Genomic DNA, 27,961 nt, shown 5'->3' on the forward strand with positions numbered 1-27,961 from the left:
TACTTTTTACGCAGCTTTTAAGGTATATTCTGTTTTTGTATATATCCACGGATACCTGCCTTTGAAAAAATTGGTTAAATGCTTTCACCTTAGCATAAGAATAAAGATTCTCTGTGATAATCTCTATATTGAAAAAAGGAAATGATTTGTTTAAAAATTATTCTCTCTTATTGGCCAGTAGATAGTGTGTCAGCGGGTGTAGTATATTCTAGGGGATGACACGGTTGACTGCAGGAAGAAATGTAGCATTCTATTTAAATTAGGGGTGGGTGCTCTTTGAATACAAAGTATTCTGTCAAATCACAGGGTGAGTGCATCTCCCAGTGGAAGATGTTGCAAAGTGCAAGTGACTGTGAGTCCTTCCGGAAGCACTTGTCCTCACAGCTTGGATTCTAGGAGATGCCTGCCCAAAGATACTTCACCTTTCTCTTAGGAAGTCAACAGGTCTAAGTCTTCAGATTTATTAAAAACTCCTTTAGTTTTGAATTTCTTTGTGTTGAGTTGTACATTTGTTCTTTGTCAGTTTGCAGACAAGATGGTAACTTCCTGTTTGTTTGGCAAACAAAATATGTGAGTATAGCATGTGCAGTTTTAAAAAATAGCTCCTATCAGAGCAGTGTTTTCTGCAGTATGGTGTGCGTGCTACTGGCAGCGTAAAGACTCCAGGCAGTACACAGACTTACACTTTCAATTTGAATAGGTTTGTTGTTTGTTTTAACGTTTATTAGGGAAAATTAAAAAAGCCTGGTGTATTACACTTGCGATTTCATGAATATTATTGCTGAAATGAAGACTAGGGCAGGTAACAACATCTCATCCAGGCCAACTGCATTAGTGGTGCAGTGCTCAGGCATACTCGACAATGCATGGCTGCAGTCTTTTCAAGGAGAGAGCAAAACCTTACATCCAGAGAATGGTAATTTTTAAATCTACAGAGTATTTGTAGGATATGTAATTGTGAATTGGAATCAAGCCTGTGCTCTATATTTTGTTGGTTTTTTTTTTTTTTCTATTTTGTTCTGAACTAACATGGATCAGGAGATGAAATGGAATTTCTAAAATGTAAAGGTGCTACACTGTGAAGGAAATGCTCACACCTGGGCATGATTTTGATGAAATCAGTCATGTATCTTCAGATACGAAGACCTAATTTAGTAATTGCCTGAACCATCTGCTACTGATGTAAAAGGACCAACTGCAAAGAAAACAACTAGCACACAAATATGATGAAAATTATTTGAAATTTGTATTTTCATAAGCACGATAAGAAGGCACCTCTTTCCTTACCTGTCATATGTTTGGAGACACATTCTGGTGTGAAATCTTTTAATCCCACATGTTATTTTGAAACACAAAAAGAGTGTGCTGTGCAAAACCTACGCCAGAGGTTCCTCAAAAAGTTAAACATAGAATTACCATATGACCCAGAAATTCCACTCCCAGGTATATACCCAAGAGAAAGGAAAACAAGTAGTCAAACAAATATATGTACATGCATGTTCACAGCTATTCACAAGAGCCAAAATATGGAAACAGCTCAAATGTCCATCGATGGATGAATGGATACACAAACTGTGGTATATGCTTACAATGCAATATTTAGCCATAAATAGAAATGAAGTATTGATACTGTATACATTATGGATGAACCTCCAAAACATTATGCTTCGTGAAAGAATTTTGGCACAAAGGATCACATAATGTATGATTCCACTTATGTGAAATATCAAAATAGACAAATGCATTGAGACAGAATGCACACTGGTGGCTGCCAGTGGCTGCAGGCAGCGGGGAGGACACCAAGCAGCTGCTTAATGGATATGGGTTTTTATCTTGGGGTGATGAAAATATCTGGGGACGAGACAGAAGTTGTGGTTGCCCACCGTTCGGAATGCGCTAATTGCCACTGAATTGTTCAGTATAAAATTGTTAATTTTATGGTATGTGAATTTCACTTGAATAGAAAAAAGCCCCACCCTACCCCACAGTGCGTGTGAGGTAATACATGAGGAATAGGATGGTGTTAGTCTGTGTACAAGTAAACATTTCTTGTTTTAGGAGTTGTGTCTGTTTTCATAGTTGCCTTTTCATTACAGTACGTTATAGCAGTTTTCCATTTGCAGTAATAAGTATAACGTTTTCCTTTTAAGATAAATGCAAACTTTTAAAGGATTGATTTAAAGAAAAATCAAATAATAAATGTAGGAGTGAGATGACAAATGAAGGCAATTTACAGATGACTGAGGAATAGGAAACTTTAAGAATCATTGCTATTCTGTGTTCAAGCCAATTAGTTTTTGAGTACATATTAGGTACTGGATGCCGTTCATCAAAGGTGAATAAGATGTGTTTTGGGCCTTGGATGCTGTCAGCCTAATAGGGGAGATAAGCCATGAAGGTAAATCATTTTAGGAAGAGGCTGAATGTGCCAAGTGCAAAAACTGAGAACAGGCTGAGGTCAAGACTAGGTACCTGTTGGGTTACCAGTACATTGAAGAAAACACTAGAACATATAGGGAGAAAATGAACAGAGAAATTGGCTTTTGACTTTAGGAACAAGGAGCAGAAATAATTAATAAAGGCAACGGACAATATATTCAAGCCCCTTCCTGACCGTTTTCTCTCTCAGTCCTGGGCTCCTCTTCTCCCCAATGACCCTACATTTTAAAGATAGTGTGTAGAGGGCTTACTGGTGGTCTTTGGAGCTGGGCTGCCTGGAGTTGAATTCCAGTCCCAGTGTTTACTCATTGTATACCTCATGGCACTTGATTTTTCTATTCCTTACTTTTCTCTTCTGTAAAATGGGGATATTAATAGGACCTACATTATAAGGTCATAGTAAAGTTAAGTTAAATGGTTTACTGAGTAAAGCATTTATAACACTACTTAGCGCATGGCAGTTGATCAACAAATATTAGCCATTATCATCATCTCTGGTCAGTGAGTCCTATCTATTCTAGCTCCTAAAAATTTTTTTGAATGTCCCTCCCTACTACTTTAGTTTAAGACTTTATGTTGTCACAATTGCAATTATCCCTTAACTAGTTTGCCTCCCTCTCTCCTCACCATTCCCTCTGTGTCACTTGACTGCCTAACCCACCCCTGCTTATTCTTAAAAACTCAGCTCAGGTGTCACCTCTGTGGAACTTGCCCCATTCCCTGCCCAGTTAGGGCGCTCCATGTGCATTCTTGTCACCTCCACTGTCATGCATCTCACATCGTATTGTGACTGTATTTGATACTCCCTGGGCTGTGGCCACCTTTAGGGTTGTGGGGAGCTGGGCTTACTCAGGTTTGAACTTCCAGCCTAAACACAACAAAAGTAGGTGCTTATTAATTGTTTGGGGGGATGAATGAACGTTTTCTGCCTGTAGAAAGTTAGCTTTCAGTCTTTATTTCGGAGGCTGAGGCGAGTCCTGCAAGAGTTTAGAAAAGGGGGCATTTGGTTGGAGAATCCAATTAGGCTTCAGAAAGGTAGAGCTTGTGACTTCCCTGGCGGTCCAGTGGTTAGGGCTCCTCACTTCCACTGTAGGGGGCACAGGTTCGATCCCTGGTTGGGGAACTAAGATCCCGCATGCAGCGCACATGAAAATAAATAAATAAATAAAAGACTAACAGGTTTTTTTTTTTTTAAAAAAAAGGTAGAGCTTGATTTGGAACTTAAGAACAGAGGAGCAGCCACAATCCAGGCAAAGGAAATGTTTTATGAATTGAATGGATAGTGACAGAAAAAAACCAGCATCTCCAAAATAGAAGAGACCACCTGCTGAGGGTGTGTGTACTGGGGGGGGGAGGAGTTATATGCTGAAAAGTACAAGGAGTTCCCAACCTATCAATGCCATGAATTCTAAAGGTTTACTTACAGATTATTTGTTTGGACATGATACATCATATATATGACGGTGAGGTTTCTGGCCCTGCCCCACGTATTGTATTTAACCTACGTAAGGAGCTGATCTATCCCATGGGCAGTACTAGTTTGGTTTCCAGGGCCTGGGAGCAGGGCGTCTGGAAAGGCATGATGGATTCTGGGCTGGAAGACACAGTGGTACTGGAAGTTGAGCTTGGTTGTTCTCCTATGACCCTTTCTGCACCCTTCTCTGTCTCAGCTTCTCTTTCTTCATCTCTAGTCAAGTTTCTCTATCCAGCAAGGCCCCCTGCCAACTTCCTTAAAATAACACCCCACCCTAGGTTGCCAGGGTTCCAGAAGGCTCCCTCTCACTACCACCCTTCCCCATTCCCTGAGGGCAGCAGCTGTCTGCGGTTTGAAGAAACTTGACTGAACTCATTCACACCAAGGTGTGAAAAACTGATAGCGACCTCATCCCGGCAACTGTACTTGGTACAATTTCAGGAAACTTCTATTTAGCTAAAATGATAAAATAAACCTGTAATTGCTGGAATTTCTGGCAGTAGTACAGAGCAAACAATGAGAGAGAGAGAGACAGAGAGAGAGAGAGAGGAGAGGAGAGGAGAGGAGAGGAGAGGAAGACACAAGAGTTGGAGAGAAAGTTTATTGGACGGGGAGTTGGTACTGTAGGAAAAGATATTTGGGGACAAGGGAAACCTCTGCTAATTTCCCTTTCCCCTTAACCTCCCTCCCCAAAATTGTTTCTGTGTAACACTTCCATCTGGATTCTCTTGAATTCATAGAAACTATAAATTGTAATTTCTTTTAAAAAAGCTGTAACTCCCATGGCAATTCTGGGTAAAAGGGTCTGTGCTTTCCAGATATGTGCAACTCTGGGATGGCTTATAATGAGAAATAGGGTTGAATAAACAAGGTGGGGCTGGGGTTGAGGGGACCTTGAAAGTGGAGTCTACATCCACACAAATAAGGAGTCATGGAATGCTGAGATGATGAAAGCAATAAGGAAGCCATAATTAATTCTAAATTTCAGATTAAAAAAGATGGCGAGTTAGGTTTACTCTTGGCTATCGCATGATTAGTTAATACAGAATCCTACCTTTTGCTACCGATTTTTCATTGTTCTGGGACTGATTCCTTTAACTGTTAGTGTCTGTTTCCCTGGATGGCTGATTCTTCTCTGTGTCTTCTGAGCCAATCTTTCCTTTAGGATTCAAGATCCTAGAGGCTTTTATGACTCTTGTATTTCCAACTAGCCCATAGGGACTTATACACTATATTTCTGTGTCCCAATGGCAAAATTCAAATCTAGTGGTAGCAAAACACAGCTCCCTTTTATAAGACCATATTATTTTGTTTAAGTAAAAACCTCCAGCCTTTCTAACCATACCAGAGAATACACAGAAGATAGTGGTTAATGATCTGCATCAGTGAGCCCTTACAGCTGCAGAAACCACCACCCCTCTCCCTAACCCTATGCATGTGTTAGACTGTGTTGTGAATAGGCTCTTCCCTATGGGGAACTGCTTTGTCTTTTATTCCTTATATTGTTCATTACGTTAATATCCTTGCCATTTCTACCCAGCCAGTTGCATAAGGGGGGAGGCCAGGAAATGGGGTAAGAGAGGGATTTGAGACATTTCCTTAAGGCTAAATTATAATTTCCATATTGGAACGGAAGTTTCATAGGTCATTAATCAAATACATATATTTTTCTCTATTTTGAAAGCTACAAGGGCTTGCTAGCATTGGGCCCTCCTGTGCCTCGTTTGTGTATTTTACTAGTGACTGCTCAGCGTACCCTTTGAGTTACTGCGTATTGGTGATGTGCAATGGCTTGCTTGGTTGAATTCACTGTTTTATATTTTATTTTTTTGTTCAATCTAGTGAAGCAGTTATTGTCAAAATTGGATTTTGTGATTCACTCTTTCATCATCACTGGTTATGATAATTTAATAGGGTGTAACAGTCCAAAGAATATGCTTTTATCCTTTGCAATTAGCAGTCTGTAGAAATGACTGGTTTCAGGAGACACTTTCATTTTTCAGTGTTCACCGGTCTAGGTGGTGATAAACCAGTGAAATGCATTTCTTCAGTTTCTAGCTTTACAAATACTGAGAGGGCAGACAGCAGAATCAAGAACTACAATTCTGAAGCCTGTGGAAGGAAAACCACATTCACAGAAAGAGAGACAAAATGAGAAGGCAGAGGACTTTGTACCAGGTGAAGGAACAAGATAAAACCCCAGAAAAACAACTAAATGAAGTGGAGATAGGCAACCTTCCAGAAAAAGAATTCAGAATAATGATAGTGAAGATGACCCAGGACCTCGGAAAAAGAATGGAGGCAAAGATCAAGAAGATTCAAGAAATGTTTAACAAAGACCTAGAAGAATTAAAGAACAAACAGAGATGAACAGTACAATAACTGAAATGAAAAATACACTGGAAGGAATCAGTAGCAGAATAACTGAGGCAGAAGAACGTATAAGTGACCTGGAAGACACAATGGTGGAATTCACTGCTGTGGAACAGAATAAAGAAAAAAGAATGAAAAGAGATGAAGACAGCCTAAGAGACCTCTGGGACAACATTAAACACAACAACATTCGAATTATAGGGGTCCCAGAAGGAGAAGACAGAGAAAAAGGACCTGAGAAAATATTTGAAGACATTATAGTCAAAAACTTCCCTAACATGGGAAAGGAAATAGCCACCCAAGTCCAGGAAATGCAGAGAGTCCCATACAGGATAAACCCAAGGAGAAACACCCAAGACACATAGTAATCAAACTGACAAAAATTAAAGACAAAGAAAAATTATTGAAAGCAGCAAGGGAAAAACGACAAATAACATACAAGGGAACTCTCATAAGGTTAACAGCTGATTTCTCAGCAGAAACTCTACAAGCCAGAAGGGAGTGGCATGATATATTTAAAGTGATGAAAGGGAAGAACCTATAACCAAGATTACTCAACCTGGCAAGGATCTCATTCAGATTCAATGGAGAAATCAAAAGCTTTACAGACAAGCAAAAGCTAAGAGAATTCAGCACCACCAAACCAGCTCTACAACAAATGCTAAAGGAACTTCTCTAAGTGGGAAACACAAGAGAAGAAAAGGACCTACAAAAACAAACCCATAACAATTAAGAAAATGGTCATAGGAACATACATATCGATAATCACCTTAAATGTGAATGGATTAAATGCGCCAACGAAAAGACACAGGCTCGCCGAATGGATACAAAAACAAGGCCCATATATATGCTGTCTACAAGAGACTCACTTCAGACCTAGGGACACATACAGACTGAAAGTGAGGGGATGGAAAAAGATATTCCATGCAAATGGAAATCAAAAAAAAGATGGAGTAGCAATACTCATATAAAATAGACTTCAAAATAATGTCACAAAAGACAAAGAAGGACACTACATAATGATCAAGGGATCAATCCAAGAAGAAGATATAACAATTATAAATATATATGCACCCAACATCGGAGCACCTCAATACATAAGGCAACTGCTAACAGCTATAAAAGAGGAAATCAACGGTAACACAATAATAGCGGGGGATTTTAACACCTCACTTACAACAATGGACAGATCATCCAAGCAGAAAATTAATAAGGAAACACAAGCTTTAAATGACACAATAGACCAGATAGATTTAATTGATATTTATAGGACATTCCATCCAAAAACAGCAGATTACACTTTCTTCTCAAGGGCACATGGAACATTCTCCAGGAAAGATCACATCTTGGGTCACAAATCAAGCCTCAGTAAATTTAAGAAAATTGAAATCATATCAAGCATCTTTTCTGACCACAGCGCTATGAGATTAGAAATAAATTACAGGGGAAAAAAACATAAAAACCACAAACACATGCAGGCTAAACAGTACGTTACTAAATAACCAAGAGATCACTGAAGAAATCAAAGAGGAAATCAAAAAATACCTAGAAACAAATGACAACGAAAACACGACGATCCAAAACCTATGGGATGCAGCAAAAGCAGTTCTAAGAGGGAAGATTATAGCTATACAAGCCTACCTCAAGAAACAAGAAAAATCTCAAATAAACAATCTAGCATTACACCTAAAGGAACTAGAGAAAGAAAAACAAACAAAATGCAAAGTTAGTAGAAGGAAAGAAATCATAAAGATCAGAGCAGAAATAAATGAAATAGAAACAAAGAAAACAATAGCAAAGATCAATAAAACTAAAAGCTGGTTCTTTGAGAAGATAAACAAAATTGATAAACCATTAGCCAGACTCATCAAGGAAAAGAGGGAGAGGACTCAAATCAAAAAAATTGGAAATGAAAAAGAAGTTACAAAAGACACGTCAGATATACAAAGCATCCTAAGAGACTACTACAAGCAACTCTGTGCCAATAAAATGGACAACCTGGAAGAAATGGACAAATTCTTGGAAGGTATAACATTCCAAGACTGAACCAGGAAGCAATAGAAAATATGAACAGACTAATCACAAGTATTGAAATTGAAACTGTGATTAAAAATCTTCCAACAAACAAAAGTCCAGGACCAGATGGCTTCACAGGTGAATTCTATCAAACATTTAGAGAAGAGCTAACACCCATCCTTCTCAAACTCTTCCAAACAATTGCAGAGGAAGGAACACTCCAAACCTCATTCTATGAGGCCACCATCACCCTGATACCAAAACCAGACGAAGATACTACAAAAAAAGAAAATTACAGACCAATATGACTGATGAATATAGATGCAAAAATCCTCAACACAGAATCCAACAACACATTAAAAGGATCATACACCATGATCAAGTAGGATTTATCCCAGGGATTCAAGGATTCTTCAATATATGCAAGTCAATCAATGTGATGCACCATATTAACAAATTGAAGAATAAAAACCATATGATCATCTCAGTAGATGCAGAAAAAGCTTTTGACAAAATTCAACACCCATTTTGATAAAAACTCTCCATAGAGGGAACCTACCTCAACATAATAAAGGCCATATATGAGAAACCCACAGCAAACGTCATTCTCAATGGTGAAAAACTTAAAGCATTTCCTTAAAGATGAGGAACAAGACAAGGATGTCCCCTCTCACCACTGTTATTCAACATAGTTTTGGAAGTCCTAGCCACAGCAATCAGTGAAGAAAAAGAAATAAAAGCAATACAAATTGGAAAAGAAGAAGTAAAACTGTCACTGTTTGCAGATGACATGATACTATATGTAGAGAATCCTAAAGATGCCAGCAGAAAACTACTAGAGCTAATCAATGAATTTGGTAAAGTAGCAGGATACAAAATTAATGCACAGAAATCTGTTGCATTCCTATACACTAATGATGAAAAATCTGAAAGAGAAATTAAGGAAATACTCCCATTTACCACTGCAACAAAAAGAATAAAATACCTAGGAGTAAACCTACCTAGGGCGACAAAAGACGCATATGCAGAAAACTATAAGACACTGATGAAAGAAATTAAAGATGATACAAACAGATGGAGAGATATACCATGTTCTTGGATTGGAAGAATCAATATTATGAAAATGACTATACTCCCCAAAGCAAGCTACAGATTCAATGCAATCCCTATCAAATTACCAATGGCATTTTTTACAGAACTAGGACAAAAAAATCGTAAAATTTGTATGGAGATACAAAAGACCCCGAATAACCAAAGCAGTCTTGAGGGAAAAAAATGGAGTGGAAGAATCAGACTCCCTGACTTCAGACTCTACTACAAAGCTACAGTAATGAAGACAATATGGTACTGGCACAAAAACAGAGACATAGATCAATGGAACAGGATAGAAAGCCCAGAGATAAACCCACACAACTATGGTCAACTAATTTATGACAAAGGAGGCAAGGATATACAATGGAGAAAAACAGTCTCTTCAATAAGTGGTGCTGGGAAAACTGGACAGCTACATGTAAAAGAATAAAATTAGAACACTCCCTAACACCATACACAAAAATAAACTCAAAATCAGTTAGAGACCTAAATGTAAGACTGGACACTATAAAACTCTTAAAGGATAACATAGGAAGAACACTCTTTGACATAAATCACAGCAAGATCTTTTTTGACTCACCTCCTAGAGAAATGGAAATAAAACCAAAAATAAACAAATGGGACCTAATGAAACTTAAAAGCTTTTGTAAAGCAAAGGAAACTACAAAGAAGACGAAAAGACAACCCTCAGACGGGAGAAAATATTTGCAAACGAATCAATAGACAAAGGATTAATCTCCAAAATATATAAACAGGTCATGCAGCTCAATATTAAAAAAACAAACAACCCAATCCAAAAATGGGCAGAAGACCTAAATAGACATTTCTCCAAAGAAGACATACAGATGGCCAAGAGCCACATGACAAGCTGCTCAACATCACTATTATTAGAGAAACGCAAATCAAAACTACAATGAGGTATCACCTCACAGCAGTTAGAATGGGCATCATCAGAAAATCTACAAACAACAAATGCTGGAGAGGGTGTGGAGAAAAGGGAACCCTCTTGCACTGTTGGTGGGAATGTAAATTGATACAGCCACTGTGGAGAACAGTATGGAGGTTCCTTAAAAAACTAAAAATAGAACTACCATATGAACCAGCAATCCCACTACTGGGCATATACCCAGAGAAAACCATAATTCAAAAAGACCCATGTACCCCAATGTTCATTGCAGCACTGTTTACTATAACCAGGTCATGGAAGCAACCTAAATGCCCATCAACAGATAAATGGATAAAGAAGATGTGGTACCTATATACAATGGAATATTGCTCACCCATAAAAAGGAACAAAATTGGGTCATTTGTAGAGACGTGGTTGGATCTAGAGACTGTCATACAGAGTGAAGTAAGTCAGAAAGAGAAAAACAAATATCGTGTGTATATATATATATATATATATATATATTTTTTTTTTTTTTTTTTTTTGCTGTACGTGGACCTCCCACTGTTGTGGCCTCTCCCGCTGTGGAGCACAGGCTCCGGACGCGCAGGCTCAGCGGCCACGGCTCACGGGCCCAGCTGCTCTGCGGCATGTGGGATCTTCCTGGACCCGGGCACAAACCCGCGTCTCCTGCATCGGCAGGTGGACTCTCAACCACTGCGCCACCAGGGAAGCCCACAAATATCGTATATTAATGCATATATGTGGAGCCTAGAAAAATGGTACAGATGAACTGGTTTGCAGGGCAGAAATAGAGATACAGATGTAGAGAACAAACATATGGACATCAAGGGCGGAAAGTGCCGGGGGTGGGTGGTGTGATGAATTGGGAGATTGGGATTGAAATATATACACTAATATGTATAAAATGGATAACTAATAAGAACCTGCTGTATAAAAAACAAATAAAATCAAATTCAAAAAAAATACTGTCTTGATTTAGGCAAAAGATAATTGACATTTCCCTTCTTTATTGTAGCTGTTTCCTTTGCTCAGTTCAGTTATTGAGCCATTCAAGTCTCCATCCATTTGTCAAGTGAAGAAAAATACACAACCTAAAAGTTATGAGTTATGTTTTATTCAGGGACCTCACTAAGGACTGTAGCCTGGGAGACAGCCTCTCAGAGAGCTCTGAGGAACTGTTACAAAGAGGTAAGGGAGGAGCCACGATATACAGGAGTTTTTGCTTAAAAAGAAAAATCATGTAGCTGGACATCAGAAGATTACTGCTAATCACAAAAGACAAAAATCTCAAGTTAATGATTTTAGTGCTTTTCTGTGTATGGGAAGATGTAAGAGTCTGGGCTCATTGAAATTATTCCTTAGATATGTATCTTAATCCATCCTGAATTCCCCTCCGGGTACACTGACAGGGTGCCCGCATCGGCTGATGGCTTAATGGAAGGCAACATTCCTTGGATGCCATCAAACCAATATTCTGTTGAGTCCGAAGAGAGAGAGTACCTCAGTATCATTTAAAGAGCAACAATGAAGGACTTCCTTGGTGGTAGAGTGGTTGGGAATCCGCCTGCCAATGCAGGAGACACGGGTTCAAGCCCTGGTCTGGGAAGATCCCACATGCCGCGGAGCAACTAAGCCCGCGCGCCACAACTATTGAGCCTGAAAGCCACAACTACTGAGCCTGTGTGCCACAAGTACTAAAGCCCGAGTGCCCAGAGCCCGTGCTCCGCAACAAGAGAAGCCACCGCAATGAGAAGCCCGTGCACCACAACGAAGAGTACCCCCCGCTCACCGGGACTAGAGAAAGCCCACACGCAGCAAGGAAGACCCAACGCAGCCAAAAATAAAAAAAATAATAAAGATAAATTAAAAATAAAAAAGAATTAAACTGACATGTGCCAGATTAATAGGAGAAAGTCAAATTTAATTTTGTATGTATGAGAACCCCGCATACATGAGAGGTTCAAAGATAGAAAGGTAAAATGACATATATATGCCATCCTGAGCTAGGGAATGGGATAGGACCCTGGGGCTTCCAAGGATGGGAGGGTAATTCACAGAACTATAAGAAGAGCAGATGTTGGGTAATTAGGTGTTTGCCCTGACATACACTGGGCCACTCAGATAAAATTTATCTCTAAGTAATAACTTATTCTGGAAAAGACCCCCAATTTAAATTCTTCTAGGTAGTTAAGGGACGGGCAAACGTTCCTCTTGAGCCTGCAGAATCTTGATTGCCTTTAGCTCAAAATAATCCTCATACAAAAGTGGTACATTTTGGGAAGGCTCGTTCTGAACACCTTTAGAAGGATAAGACTCTTTAATGATTTCTTGCTTAATTATCATCTGAAAACAATGCTTAGTTGTAGAGGAGAGAAGAACTTACCTCTGCTGACTTGATTTCACTAAAATTGCCTCCTATAATTGGGTTACTATATGTGACAGGCCCTGAGTAAAGTGTAATAAAAACATATGAAAGACCCAACCACCACTCTCAGGAGTTTATAGTCTAGTGTATTGTTTATAGAAACAGTTATAATCCAAGGTGACAGGAGCTGTAATATTCGAAGTGCTATGGGAGTTTACAAAACCTAGCACCAGAATCTGCTAAGGGATGTGAGGGAAGGTTTCATGGAAGGAGGTATGGTTGGACACTTAAGTATGAGTAGAAATTGGCTTTGGTAGACAAGGAGGGCAGGGAATTCCAAGTGGAGAGAATATCATATGTAAGGCCACTGGGGTGTGAGAGAGTATGGCGCATTTGAGGTCTATTGCAAGAAATTGCTAATTGAGGGACATAAGAGAGCTCTGCGAATTGGCTTTGGGAGGGTATTTCTGCCATAGGTGTACGTGGATCGTTCTGCATCTTTAGTCATATAGCATCCTATATCTTCATGGCCTATTCTTTCTGTCCTGTGGCCATTTACTTCCTCATGATCAGTGTGAGAAGACCTCTTTTTCCCCTTTTTGGTGATGTTTAGGAGTCATGTTTGTCTCTTTTCCCCCGAAAATAAATATTAGTACAATACAGAGGTGACTAATGAACACTGAATTAGATGTCAGGGGACCTAAATTCTTGTTTTCCAGTTCTCTTAGCAGCTATGTCACTTGAGCCAAGTCATTTAATAAGTGTCTCTTCACTAGGAAAATGGGGATGTTAACATCTGCACTGCCTACCTCAGGGTCGGGGTGAAAATGAAAACGAGACTCTTAAAAATTAAGAGGTATTGGGACTTCCCTGGCGGTCCAGTGGTTAGGACTCCGCGCTTTCACAGCAGGGGCCATGGGTTCCATCCCTAGTCAGGGAACTAAGATCCCGTGTCCTGCATGCCACGTGGTGCCGCAAAAAAAAAAAAAAAAAAAAAAAATTTAAAAATGAACAAGTATAATAAACTTTTTAACTTGGAATTCTGTTGGGTGAGGCTATCACTTAACACTTAAAAGAAGTAAAATACTTTGTGGAGTATCTAGATAGGAAAATTAGGTTGAAAAGTTATTGACAAGTGGAAATATTCTTACTTCTTTATTAACTCCGTATGTCTACCCTTCTGACTGTGGAATGTCATTTAGCTTGTGTCTATGTTTCCAAACTTAACATGATAACATTTCTTCCTTCCCAATCGTCTACCACGTGTAACTTAGCTTCTTTCCAATTCTCACTATAGCTATTAAATAGTAATGAATTTAAGACTTAGGTTGGTAAGCTATGAGTTGTTATATTGTATCGTCAACCTTGAATAATTGACATCTCTTAGGTAGTTTGAATTACTCATGACTTAGCCTCAATCATTTGTGTTACCATATAGTGGTATGACCTGAGTTTTGTTACATTTTAGGGATATATAAGACGGTTATGACTCATTCAACTAGGAATGGGAAGTTTTGAAACAGTGGCCTTCTACTCCCTTTGCCGTTTTTCCCAAGCCAGTGACAGTACAGGCAGAGTTATTAGTAACAGAAAAGGAGGCTTCCATTCATTTTCTTCCTTTTGACCCCACCTTTCCCATGAGATAGAGTGGCCATACTACTGGAATCTGATAATTCACCTGAAATATACACTTCTGGGCTATAGACATATGAGCAATTGCTCCCAATATAAATACCCCTGGCCATCCCTTCTTTAGATCAATGTTTCTGAAAATATACCATCTAAGAATATTTCCACACAACAGAAAACTCTATAAACCATCCAACTCATCCTGCTGTAAGAAGGAGGATGAAAGAAGAAATGAGAAGAGTACTGCTATACATGAGATGACACGATGATGATGCTATTTTAAATAGAATGTAAGTGAATTATTTATACTTGATTAATATAGACTCTATCATCAAAAATAATGTCCAATTACTGTGGACTACCAGGAGGTAGTTACTACCCTCTTTTCGCTTTTTACAACTTCTAGATGAACTAGTTCATGTGAATTTGAATAAAACACCCTGTTCTAGTTCAAAGCTAATATAAAATGATTATTGCTTTTTTTTTCTGCCAGGTCTGAGGGAAATACTCTAGCAATTGTTTTGTTTTCCACAAAACTAAATGTTGAAATGGTCTGGCTTATTCTCTCTTTGTTTTAAAATCTATGGTACTGGACTTCCCTGGTGGCACAGTGGTTAAGAATCCGCCTGCCAGTGCAGGGGACACGGGTTCGATCCCTGGTCCGGGAAGATCCCACATGCCGCGGAGCACCTAAGCCTGTATGCCACAACTACTGAGCCTGTGCTCTAGAGCCCCTGAGCCCCAACTACTGAGCCCGTGTGCCACAACTACTGAAGTCCACACACCTTAGAGCCTGCACGCTGCAACTACTGAGCCCATGTGCCGCAACTACTGAAGCCCGCGCGCTCTAGGGCCCGTGAGCCTCAACTACTGAGCCCGTGTGCTGCAACTACTGGAGCCCGCGCACGTAGAGCCCGTGCTCCACAACAAGAGAAGCCACCGCAATAAGAAGCCCGTGCACCGCAATGAAGAGTAGCCCCTGCTCGCCGCAACTAGAGAAAGCCCGCACGCAACAACGAAGACCCAATGCAGCCAAAAATAAATAAATAAAAATAAATAAAATCTATGGTACCATTGATACATAGTTTTAAAACATTCTTCCAAAGACCCAGTGGATTAAATCATTTTTATGTCCCCTAAATACTGCCCTTTTTTGAAGATTTCTTGAGAAGAGTGTGGCACACATCCAAAATCACATTCTTCCATTTTTTTCTGTATTTGAATTTTTTCCTTACAAGTTAGTGGAAAGGAAAAGTGGTCAGTTTTTGCACTCAATAAACAAGAAGGTGTAGATAGATTTTATCTAGGGCATTTTTAAGTCATTGAGAGAATATTTTAAAGTATTAACTACTTTTTGAAATTATTGGCAGAATCCTCTTAACCCACTTTAACATAAAGTGCTTGAAGAAGATGAAAAGATTTTTTATTGGCAAATGAAAGAAAGCACCATGGTTTTTGCATCATTGCATAAATGTAAGAAATTATGTATACATCAAAAGGATGAGACAAAGCTGAATGCTAAATGCCAACTTCAACGAGAGCTTGTCTGTTTGACACTGAGCATAATGGGGTGGGGTTCCACAGCAAGAGAACGCTAAATATTTACACCCCAGCACACGTTTCTCTGGTAAAGCTTCTTATCCTAGATTAATCTCCCAGCTAACACTATTATCCCTTTTTTAACAACCCCCTTCTTACACTTGGATTTTCTCCCTTAATTCTTCATGAGATTCTAAACCTTCTGGATCCAATCCCCTGTCCTCACTCTCCCATCTATATCTGTGGTCTTCATGAATCCTTTTTGTTTATGGTATGGACCTTCAGGTGAATTCTCTTGTTTTACTGCAAGTAGTAAAGCAACAATAACAGCTCCCCCACCCTCAACTCTTTTCTTCCAAAGATCACAGCTCCATCGTTTAGCTGTTCTGTTGGTATCCATTTCTTATCAATTCTCTGGAGGTTTTGAACCAGAGCTGTGATATATACAGCCAACAATGTTGCATAGTAACGCAGAGTTGCTGCCCAATCCAGATCTAGTTCTCTTACATCCATATTCTTTGCTTTTTAGGCTTGAGAGTGATGAAGAAAGTTAGTGAGATTAGTGTGTACCGTGAAGTCTGGGGAGGTTTACTTTCTTAGGCCACTTACCCTCATGCTCTGGCTTTTGCCTCAGTGTCTTTTCCTTGCCATCTTGCTTCACTTTATAAAGTGTCAGAAAAGTTCCTTGAACGTTGTGTGCATTATGTGCTTTAGGAAGAATGCATAGTATGGTCCATGTGATGGAGGAACGTTTATAAACTGTAGACTCAGATTACCATGGAAGACATCACAGAAAAGAATGCAACTTGAGTTGGGTCTAGAGGGATGAATGGAGTTTAGAAAAGTGGACCGGGGAAGGGATTTCTTGCAGGAGGACCTCTGGAGCAAAGGAGGGGAAGAACAAAGCGGGCTTGTGAGGTATAGAATGGGAAGTTGGTGTTAGGAGATACTAGGCTGTGAATTAGAAGAGTAGGTTGGCCGGCTTGTCTTGAGTTTTGCGTGTTGGGCGTAGTTGTTTAATTCCTTGAGTGATCCACTCTTTCAAGAAATGGCTTCTCATGGCTCATAGGATAAAATCCAAACCTCTTTGCTGGCACGTAAGGTCTTCTGTGATATGGTTCTGTGTATCTTAAAACCCACGCCCCTCAACACCATGCGCCTGAAGCTCCTTCCATTTGTACTGAAGACTTTCCTGATTCTCCAACATGTTGTAATCCTCAAACCCGTGTGTGTCTCTGCACAGACTTTTTTTCTGGAGTCCACCTGGTGAATGCCTCATTCTTCAGGCCTCAGTTGCAGCACTAATTTCATTGTTCCTCTGCTGCTGTAGAATCCTGGGCTTATGCTGCTAAAACTTCTACACCATATTTTGTGCTGTCAGAGTACATGTTTGCTTCCCTCACTCAACTAGAAGCTTCCTGAAAGCACGGGATTGTGTCTTATTCACCATGTCATCCATATCACCTAACAGAGTACCTACCTAACGTGTAGCAAGTTCTTGACAGATATTTGTTGAATAAAATGTTTTCGGCACATTTAATTTACGCCATGTATAGTTGTATTTTAAGAGAGTCATCTAGAAGCAATGTGATTGCTAGATTAAAGATGGGAGATGCAGAGAGGCCAGTTATATGCATTTTTTGGGAAATAGTTCATTTGTTAAAAAACAAAGAAACAGTAGGGGTTAGATTCCTGGAAAATTGATAAAGAATAAAGGATAGGAGTTATTGGTTGGCTACTAGGGACTGGGAGAGGGAAGAGTTAAAGATAATAAAGATTTAAGGTAATATGACAAATATCAGGACAATGACCCTTGAAAAAATAAGATCAACATGTTTGGTTTTTTTTTTCCTCAGTCAGATCTCCTGGTGTTAGTATTTGTCTCACCCCACCTCTGCTCTGAAGATGAACGCACTGTTCTTGTTCAGTTTACTGTAACTAAGCTCGAGATTCATGTGGTTCTGATCTTCATATCGGATCGGGAGTTAAGATAAGAAATGTAAATAGTTCAACCACGCTGACTACAATTTCCTACCGAGGGAAGGTGTGCGGTGCATAGGTTTTGAATACATAAAGCTTGTTTCTGCTTTTGGGAGCTACAACTGTGAAGTGTTATACCAGGCAGATGCACTGGGGTGCGCTACTATGTAGAGGAGCCTAGCTGTGCATCACAGCTCTCAACTTTAAAACTCCAGAGAATTTGATGAGAGAGGGATCCACAAGAACATGACAAATGATGAGAGTTCAAACCTTAAGAGAAAAATGGGCTTATTGGTAAGAGAACTTCTTTTTCTTTATTTACTGCTGTTACGTATTCATTAAAATGGCAAGCCTGTTGTTTTCATATGTGGCTGTGAAACGGTGTTCAAAAATCAATTTTATATGTATTGTAGAATTCAGGAGACGTATTGGTAACCATGGAAAAATCATAGGAAGCATGTGTAAAGCTTGATTTTTTAAAAAAAATCACTAGGGAAATTTTACTTTATTTCAGACTATGGTATAGATTTATTTATATAGCTTAAATGTAATACAGGTTAAGAAATATATATTTTTTTAAAAGTTAAAATAAAGAATAGTGACTTGTGTGAAGATACATAATTTCACTCAGTTACCAGAAGGTGGCACACCAGATTCTTCTTAAATACACAAAAGAAAGGAATAATATTAATAGGAATATAAAATAATCTGTATTTAAAGATACTTTAATGTATTTTTAAGCCAAAAATATATATAATTGTTATTTGCTTGGTGAGGTTTATTACTAAGATATGACAAATATGAATTTAACCCATTGTAGCTTTTTATGATTCAAAAATAATTTTTGTGTGTATAGTAAAAGTAGACTTTGAAATAGTATTGCTATTAAGGAGAAGCTGTTTTGAATTTATCATTTAAAACAAAAATACTTGCTACCTACCTTTTGCATAGCAAGTCATTAGATGTAGAATAACATTCTGGATAAGGTTTCTGCCAAGGTCTTTTTAAAGATACTATTAGACTATGACTGATTTAGTTGTGACTTTAATAATGCAATAGTGCTTGTGAGATGACCCAGAAAAATACCAAATCTGTTTATTTTGAAGAAAAAGTTAGACAAAGGTAATGATTAGTAATGTTTACTTTCTCTAAGCTAATAGCAACATAAATGAAATAAATGTAAATAAATTGAATTTTGTGTCAGAGCTCCTCAGACACCTGCCAGCATACTTTAATGTTTTAAGCGTGTTGACAGCATATACTGCAGTGCTTCTGTAGTAGTCTCTATTTTTAAAACTGCATTCCTGAGGCAGTACCAGAAGTATGTCTGTTCATCGTTGCCTTTTGTATTAGCCCAAGGGAGTTAGGTATATGACAGAACTTCACAAAAACAAAATCTTCTCGTTAGGAAACAATACATCTATTTATATGTTTTTATTAATTACAAGCAGTATGAAAATAAGAAAATGTAGTAAATGAACCTAGAAGAACATTAGCCATCTGTTCTCTGAAAGCTTGTGCCATTTGCTTTCTGGTTTTTATGGCAAAACAGTATATCAGCAAAGAATTGAACTTTAGGCTTAAAAAGCTAGAAAATGACAAAGCATTCCAAGGCTGAGTATATATTTACTGGAAAAGTGTTTCCTTGTGTCCAGATTTGTCTAGTTTAGTCTTTTAGATCAGCTGCCAGTAAATGTTGTATTCAATGTCAATCTTTATTCCAGACTTTCTGAAACATTAAGAGAGTGTAGATAAAAACAAATAGAATCTTATGGTTTGCTAGTTAAGGGTTTTTTTTAAAGTTAATTCACATATTTTTAAATTGTTCTGTGTAGTCTTAACTGTTCAGGATTTATAAATATGGTTTATTAATTTATAGCTAAAATATTTGCAGAGTATGCTTTGAAAATTTTGAACTACATACAATAAAGCCACAATTAACCAGATTTTTTTTTTTTTTTGCACTCCACTTTCAGGAGACGGAGGCAATTATCTTTAAAACAAGCCGATTTCAAGGATATATTCAAAAAATCAACTTCAGGGTATGTCTAAGGGTCTGCATTTTCTTCTACCTTTTTGTCAATGAGAATTTATTTTCATAAAAAAGACCCTGAGGTACTAGAAGCCATTCGGTCATCAAAGAAACTTTCAATAACGTCTAGGGTACTGTGTTTATTAAGACAAAAAAAGAAATTATTTCATCAAAGAAATACCACACATCATTGTATTGTGCTTTATATTTTCCAATGTGCTTTCACAAACACAAGTTCAGTTGGTTCTCATCACACTGCTGTGAGTCTGGCATCTTCCCTATTTTACGGAGGATAACACGAGAGGTTACAAGTTTGTGGCAGAGCTACAAGCAGATCACGCGTGGCCAGCTCTGTCCTCTTCGGCACCCTTCCTCATTGAAAAAGTTTAAAACAAGTCTTTAACTTCTACTCTGTATTGCACAATCAGTGTAACTCAGACTACCTCTGTTGCCTAATTGCTGTACTTCACAGTTTCCCACTTTGCATGTGTCTGTTTGTCCGCCTCCAAATCTGTCCGCCAGCTGGAGACCTTGCTTTCAGACTCTCCCAGACCTGGAAGGGTCTGGAGAGTGGGAGGGCAAGATAATAGCCATGGACAGTGGGGACAGACAACGATTGGTGAGCAGCCAATGCTGATACGCTGAGGAAGGCCAGGCACTGAGACAGAAAACAGAACCTCATTCTGACCGGGGTCATCCTGAGTGGGGGTGGGCCACCTTGACTTTTAAAGCAGGGTTTCTCCGAGTGGAGTAGACCAGGCATGCAAATCAGCTGGATTCCTTGTTTAACATACAGAGTACCGCTTCTCACTTCCAGACTTGTACATGTTCAGTATTCAGCCCAGATGATTCTTAAGCATGCTAAAGTTGGAGAGCTTCAAGGTGTAGGACGTTTTGGATGGACCTACAGTCTGTCATTCAGAGTGAAGTAAGTCCGAAAGAGAAAAATATCGTACATTAATGCATATATATGGAATCTAGAATTAAAAAAAAAAGGTTCTGAAGAACCTAGGGGCAGGACAGGAATAAAGACACAGACATAGAGAATGGACTTGAGAACACGGGGAGGGGGAAGGGTAAGCTGGGACGAAGTGAGAGAGTGGCGTGGACACATGTACACTACCAAATGTAAAATAGATAGAGGGAGACGCAAGAGGGAGGGGATATGACGGATGTATGTATATGTATAGCTGATTCACTTTGTTATACAGCAGAAGCTGACACAACATTGTAAAGCAACTATACTCCAATAAAGACGTTTAAAAAAAAAAAGGTATAGGACTTTTCTCTTGGTATACATCGGAAGGTAAAGAAGAGCCCCTTTTCTCTTGGTAGCATCCAAGTTCCATGTCGAGGCCTGTGGGGGCGGGAGTCAGGCAGGGGTGAGGAATGACAGCTGTTGCTTGCACACCTTGCTATATCTCCGTTGGAGGCATATCACAATAGATGTTGTGCATTTTGGTGATTGCGAGGTATTTTCAATAGGTTTGTGTTCGTTTTCGACTCGAGGAAGATAAAGAGCAGAAACATTGCCCCCAAAAGGTGAAAAACAAGTGACTTTTAATATTTTTAAGAGTGAACCTATCCCAGTTGTTTTCAATTTAATTTTTAATTTTTAAAAACACTAGGCTATCTAGGATTCTGGATGGTTAAGGCTTAACGGCAGCAATATATTTATGCTTACTCATGTTTCATATGTGAATACGCAGTCGGCCCGATTAGATTTTAAGGGATTTGTGGCTGGGGAACATGTGTTCTGTTGTATACTTGTAACATCTAGCAAAGTCATCACTTCTCGGTACTCACTGATGATTGAGCGAATTCAGCTCGCACGTCTTCTCTACAGGTTTTGGTCTTGGCATAGTGAGTGGATTGATTTTGGTGTTTGTGAAGTTCAAGGAGCCTATCTTACACTGTCAGGAACGGCTAATATACTACAGAGGCCTCAGTATAAACAAATGCATTTTAGTTGACAAATGCGAAAACGTGGTCCTAATTAATCAATTGGCTAATGCTTGTTCCCTGTTTAGAGTATCAGTTTAAGCTCCATCTTGCTGCTTCTTCACCCTTTTTGGAATACAAGTTATGTTGGTCTGTGCTTTACAGGTCTGAATCTCAAAAACTGTTGATTCTGGAAATCCCTAAACACAAATGTTTTTGTTTACTGGCTGGACAGCATCAAACCAAGTGGCCAGACCCTGTAGTGGAAGACATAAAAATGCTCAACAGTGTCTCTGACTTAGGTCAAGCTGAATAAGGAATGAATGAATAAATATATGCTAGCTAAAGATGTATTTTACTCAAGTGTTGTATACCTTCAGAATTCCATGAGAAATAACTGATTATTGAAAACATATATTTGATTTTGAAGACGTGAAGTGGTTCTGAACTACTGGTTGAAGTAGACAGACTTAGGAAGGCAGTCAGGAACCCCAAATTTAAATTGCATCTAGCTAAAACCTAGGGTCAGCCTAGAAGATGAATTCTGTTTTTCATTCCCTCATGTCAGAATCACACTTACTTTACTTAGTAGTACAACATGAGATAAAGGAAAAGAAAGGATTTCCCCCACTGGACAACCATTGCATCCAAGTAATGAAGTTAGACATAAATCTAAAACAATGCTGTTGTTAGTTTGTAACACATGAACACTTTATATAACATGAGTTAATGATGTCTTCCATCATAGGATTTTCATAATTGCTAAATATGTTTTTGAGGCATAGCAATTTTTAATTGCACACTAGCTTCTGTAATTTAGACTTGCTACCATATATTTGGCATCCTGCAGTATAAATGTTTCTATACCTCCCTCCCTGCCTTTCTTTTAAGAAAAAAGTCTTTAGGGAGTTCCCTGGTAGCCTAGTTGTTAGGATTCTGGGCTTTCACTGCCGTGGCCCAGGTTCAACCCTGGTCTGGAAACTGAGATCCCGCAAGCCATGCGACGCAGCCAAAAAAAAAAAAAAAAAAAACTTTAGAATTTAAAATTACCCATGAGAAGAGCTCTAAATTAGAGAATGAGAAGGTTCTCAAAATACTCATGAAAATAGAGGTATTGAACTGTTTGCTAAGTCTCTTTAATACCACCATAGTAGGCAGATATCGTAACTCTAAATTATACCTTTAAGGAAACTATTGGTCCCCATGTTATGGCAGTGGGTCACAAGGTTCAAGTTTGAAGTTGAGCCTTTTTTGGACTTTAAGATATTTAAAACAAGATTAAAGCAATTGCATATAAAGGGCCTTTTTCGTGGAAAATTTAAGTAGTGTGGTATAATCTCAGTGAGTCATTAGGATTAGCTTTTCACGAAAGTGTTTGCTTCTGGTTAGCAAAATATTATTGTGATTACCCTAAGTATTTGTAACCAAGATTTACAAATACTCAGGGAGAAGAGGTGGAACGACTTAGGCAATCGCCTAGATCTCAGTTTTGCCTGTAACATTTATGGTGCGCATGTGAATGTTATAATAACTCTTTAGATAAAAGGATATAAATACGATTTTTTCAAGATAGTAGCATTATTTCATTAATTTTAATTGGGATATTGAGGAAAATGTCTTATTCTAAAGGTCTTTCAGCAACTCAGATTTTTGTAAAAAATGTAGGTATTACTGAAAGAATGTATAACATAGGAAATGTTGACTTTCTTTAACTGGCATGCTTTTGAGACTTAGGTATGTGATGTGCTTATTATTTTAAAAAGTTTTTCAACCATTATAGATAAACATTATTAGAAATGATTTACTCTTATCAACATAGTTCATAATTTACAAAAATTAAGATTGTAATATTACTTTGTCTTCACGCACAGTTTGTAGTGTTGCTTCTATAGTTGATGCCACAAAGCAGTGAAACTATTTGAAAAGCTTTATATGCATATAATTTTTAGTCAGTAGAGCCATATTCTTAACTTTTCTTTTGAGTAACACTGTACATTTTAAATAGATTTTTATTTTGATAAGTTTGCAGACTTATCAAACAAACACATCAGAAACTCTAACGATAGTTTGGCTATTTTATTTACCAAATGTAATTTAAGGAGATACTTAGGAAGTTGTTGAGAGACAACTAAACAGTTAAATTATTATTATTTGAGGTGAGAGCAGAGATTTTTCCTTAGAGCAATCCATCATCACTGTCAGTGACGCCTTTATTTTACTTAAGAAAGTATGTGTTCTGGGTGATTTTCTTCAACATATGCTTATTTTTAACAAGACAATGTGTATGTTTAATTTTTTTTCATTTTAAGGACTTTATAGCCTAAAATTATCAAATTAACAAATGGATATTCCTTTTACTTTGAACTCTGCTTTTAGTCATAGCAGAATCAATAACAGCATTTTTAAAACTTTTCAGGATATATCCTGGCTTCAGTACACAGTTCTTGTTTAACCACTACTCTGCTTATAAAAATCTCGCTTCCAATCTGCTCAACAAATACTTACTGAGTGCTTTCCCATGTGCCAGGAATAGTGATCAATTAGGAAGATAAAGATTCAGGGATTCCTTCTTGAAGGAGGAGCACGAGTTTGGGGAAGGCATCTCAGGCAGACAAAGAAGCAAAGCTGGAGCACGGGGGTGTCCTAACAGCAGGCCTCTTATTGGAGCCCTGGGTACATTATCCCTATTTGATGATCATAAACTGTCTCTGTAAATGGCTTTTTTCAACAATTTAAAAATGGTAATGCAAAATCATGTATATAGATAGTATGTATGTAAAAATCATTGATTTCCACCATTACCCCTCCCAATACACCCAAACAATTTGATTTGGGGTTTAAGGCTTTTTTTTTTTTTTTTTGGCGGTACACGGGCCTCTCACTGTTCTGGCCTCTCCCGCCGTGGAGCACAGGCCCCGGACGCGCAGGCTCAGCGGCCATGGCCCACGGGCCCAGCCGCTCCGCGGCACGTGGGATCCTCCCAGACCGGGGCACGAACCCGTGTCCCCTGCATCGGCAGGCGGACTCTCAACCACTGCGCCACCAGGGAAGCCCTAAGGCATTTTTTAATACACGGGAATACTTAAGAATTAATTTAGGTTATGCATGTCAAAGATGTATGAAGACTTACTTGGGCATATGGATTTGGGAATCATGTGAACGAAGAACTCAAGGGTAGCCCCCCCCCCCCCAAAAAAAAGCCATAAAGAATATAGATACTGCAGAAAACAAAAAGAAGAAGGAAGGGCAAGGACTTCTGAATTTCCCATTCAGTGCAAATCCTTTTTTCAGCGTAGTGAGGTTAAGGGTAGTCAGAATCTGTGGATCATTGGGTCCCCAACAGCTGGATCTCTCTTGTTGCCTGCTCAGTCCTTTCTACACCAGCTCCCATCTTAGCCTCATAAACTCATTCATCTGACCCCCAGTTATAAAAGGTGCTACATAAACATCAGGAACCACTACCATTCTGGCTTTCCATTCTCCCTCCAGCCAGTCCATTACCTTCCTCACCCTTACTTTTTTTCTCCTTTGTTCCCCTTACCTTATCAGCTTACTAGCTCCTCTTATTGCTGTTCTATACCTGACTCCCCCAAAGCAAACAAAGAAACAAACAAATGCTTAGTACCCATATTTTCCTTTGGAAATGTTAAAGATCAGAAGAGTATTTCCCTTCACATTACTTATGCCATCATGGCCTGAGGAATTCTCTGGGCATACACACACACATGTGCGTATGTGCCTGCACAAGTGTGTTTTTCTACTTGTTTGTATTGTGAAGGAGATTGTGTACAGTAATCCAAGGCATAGTCATGGTTACAATAATCTATGTAAATTCTTTGTGGGACCGTAAGAGTCCACACAGTTCTGTTAAGGAAATTGATTTGTGAGAAGGTGCTTATAAAAGATGAAATAATGACTTTCCAAAGCAGCTGTCTTTGAGAAATGTCTAGGATTTTCCATTTTGATCTTAACAAGGCTACATATCAGAGTATCTAGTAAGAAATTTTTAATGTATTTGATATTCAATTTCCTAAAACAAATGAAAAGGAGACACACACACACCTAAGTATATATAGCCATTCGCGTGAACAGTTCTATTTCCTGTAATGAGGAGCCCTGAATGTATTAAGAATTGTGCTCTGTTGTCTAGAAGTTAACTTTTTGTATACTTTAAAGGGTTTAACAGTCCTACTTGGTTGCCATCCAAGTACTTTTACTGATTGGTAGAATATAAACAGAGCACACGATTTGGCATGATCTACAGTCTTGTCTGAGCAACAGGAATAACATGGATCTCCCAGATTAGTCTGAAGGGACATTGTCAGGACTCCAGAAGATTACACAGCGCCTGCTCATACAAACGATGGTTAATGCTATTATTCTTCAGTTGTACTTACCACGGGATTAAGCAAAACTTGCAAGAAAAAGGTAGGTTAGTTCTTAGGGAATATTGGGAAAATATGGAGAAAGGTCAGATGTGTGACATATTAGTCAATTCATTTCACGAGATGGTGGTACTGGAGACAAACTGTAGCAGTCTGTAAGCAAATTAAACTTTCATATAAAGTTATTTAGAAACATTTACATTGAGAAAAAAATGAGGCTCTTGGCTATATATTTCACTTTTCTCTCATACTATGACTGGCTTGATTTTTACTCACCATTTTCTCCCTGATCATTCTTAAACACCTTCTGGAATTAAGATTTTGGAAATGGTCTTTCTGCACACGTTTGTATTTTTGGTGTTCCTTTCCCATGTCTGTCTTTGAGTGTACATATAATTGGAGGAATAAGTAACTCTTTGTAGTTCTTTTGAATACATTGAGACATTTGTAGAATGTGGTTCACTTCATATGGAAACAAACATCTTCTGGAACTGTCTCATTGAGAAGAAAGGACAGTAGGGATTCTAGAGCAGGAGTCCTAGACTAGGAGATGGAATTTGGTTTCTAGTTGCAGTTCTGCCACTAGCTAGTAGTGTGACAAGTTAACTTCTCTGGGCTTCAGTTTTTTCATCTATACAATGAGGGTACTGAGCAAGATGATTTGTAAAAGTTCTACAAACCTTCTCTTTCTACTTTGGGAACCAGGGAATTCTGTGTTGTAAGATTTGGCCAAGAATGACTTCTTTCATGGCCTTGGCCAAGTCCCAACATTGTTCTTTATTACATCTCTGAAATACGCATTCACAGGTATTTTTGAGTGATTGATGTTCATACAATGTTTTGAAGAGCTTTTGTGCATGTTGTCTTTCTATCCCATTTTAGGCAGTTGTCCATAATAGAAACCAAGTGTTCTGTAAATGAAATCAGTGTTTCCTGTGATGTGAACGAGGGCTTTTGACATTTCCCAGTCTAAATATTTTTTAAAATTAATTAATTAATTAACTTGTTTATTTTTGGCTGTGTTGGGTCTTCATTGCTGCACGTGGGCTTTCTCTAGTTGCGGCGAGCAGGGGCTACTGCTCTTGGTTGCAGTGTGCAGGTTTCTCATTGTGGCGGCTTCTCTTGTTGCGGAGCATGGGCTCTAGGCGTGCAGGCTTCAGTAGTTGCAGCACGCGGGCTCAGTAGTTGTGGCTCGTGGGCTCTAGAGCACAGGCTCAGTAGTTGTGGCGCACGGACTTAGTTGCTCTGCGACATGTGGGATCTTCCCGGACCAGGGCTCGAACCCGTGTCCCCTGCATTGGCAGGCGGATTCTTAACCACTGCGCCACCAGGGAGGTTCCCCCCAGTCTAAATACTAAAGTAGTGGGACCACTGAGCTTGCATAAAATTATATTTAAAAAATATATTTAATCATTTTCTTCCTTTCACTCTGTAGGTGAAAACATTTTTAGTTCTGGAATGTAATGGTAATTACACTCCGTAGTTGCTACTAGAGTCGCCATCAGGGTAGTAAAATCTGATTAATTTGGACTCTGCTAATTTGTAATTGGGGTGATTTTACCTGGCTGAAGTTTATTTCTAAACGACGTATGAGGAATGGTGTTGTTAAGCAATTTAAGAGTGTAAAGTATATTTCATGGACTATATTTCTAGTTAAGGGAATTATTTTTAAAGCCTTTGACGTATTGGTTGTTTGCTCATGAGAGAGAATTACAAATGACTTCTAGCAATTTATTAAATCAAAAGAAATGAATATAAATAAATGCTCATCATCAGATATAATGCT

At 38.7% G+C, this 27,961-nt stretch overlaps 1 protein-coding gene across 9 annotated transcripts in view; it reads left to right on the forward strand.

Annotated features, from left to right (window-relative positions):
- The window catches only part of KLHL13 (kelch like family member 13), a 186,548-nt gene that overhangs the window by 95,471 nt on the left and 63,116 nt on the right, over window positions 1–27,961 (forward strand). For 3 of the 9 annotated variants that reach the window (XM_060292535.1, XM_060292534.1, XM_070044709.1), the window contains one exon: window positions 19,794–19,859. The exons of 5 other annotated variants lie outside the window; for them this stretch is intronic. In XM_060292535.1, the coding sequence (XP_060148518.1) occupies window positions 19,794–19,859 (66 nt within the window). Of the gene's footprint in view, window positions 1–17,693; window positions 18,112–19,793; window positions 19,860–27,961 lie in introns of all 9 variants that reach the window. One more of the 9 variants, XM_060292536.1, reaches the window with a different exon arrangement.

Source organism: Globicephala melas, chromosome X, assembly GCF_963455315.2.
Source record: "Globicephala melas chromosome X, mGloMel1.2, whole genome shotgun sequence".
NCBI classification, from domain to species: Eukaryota; Metazoa; Chordata; class Mammalia; order Artiodactyla; family Delphinidae; genus Globicephala; species Globicephala melas.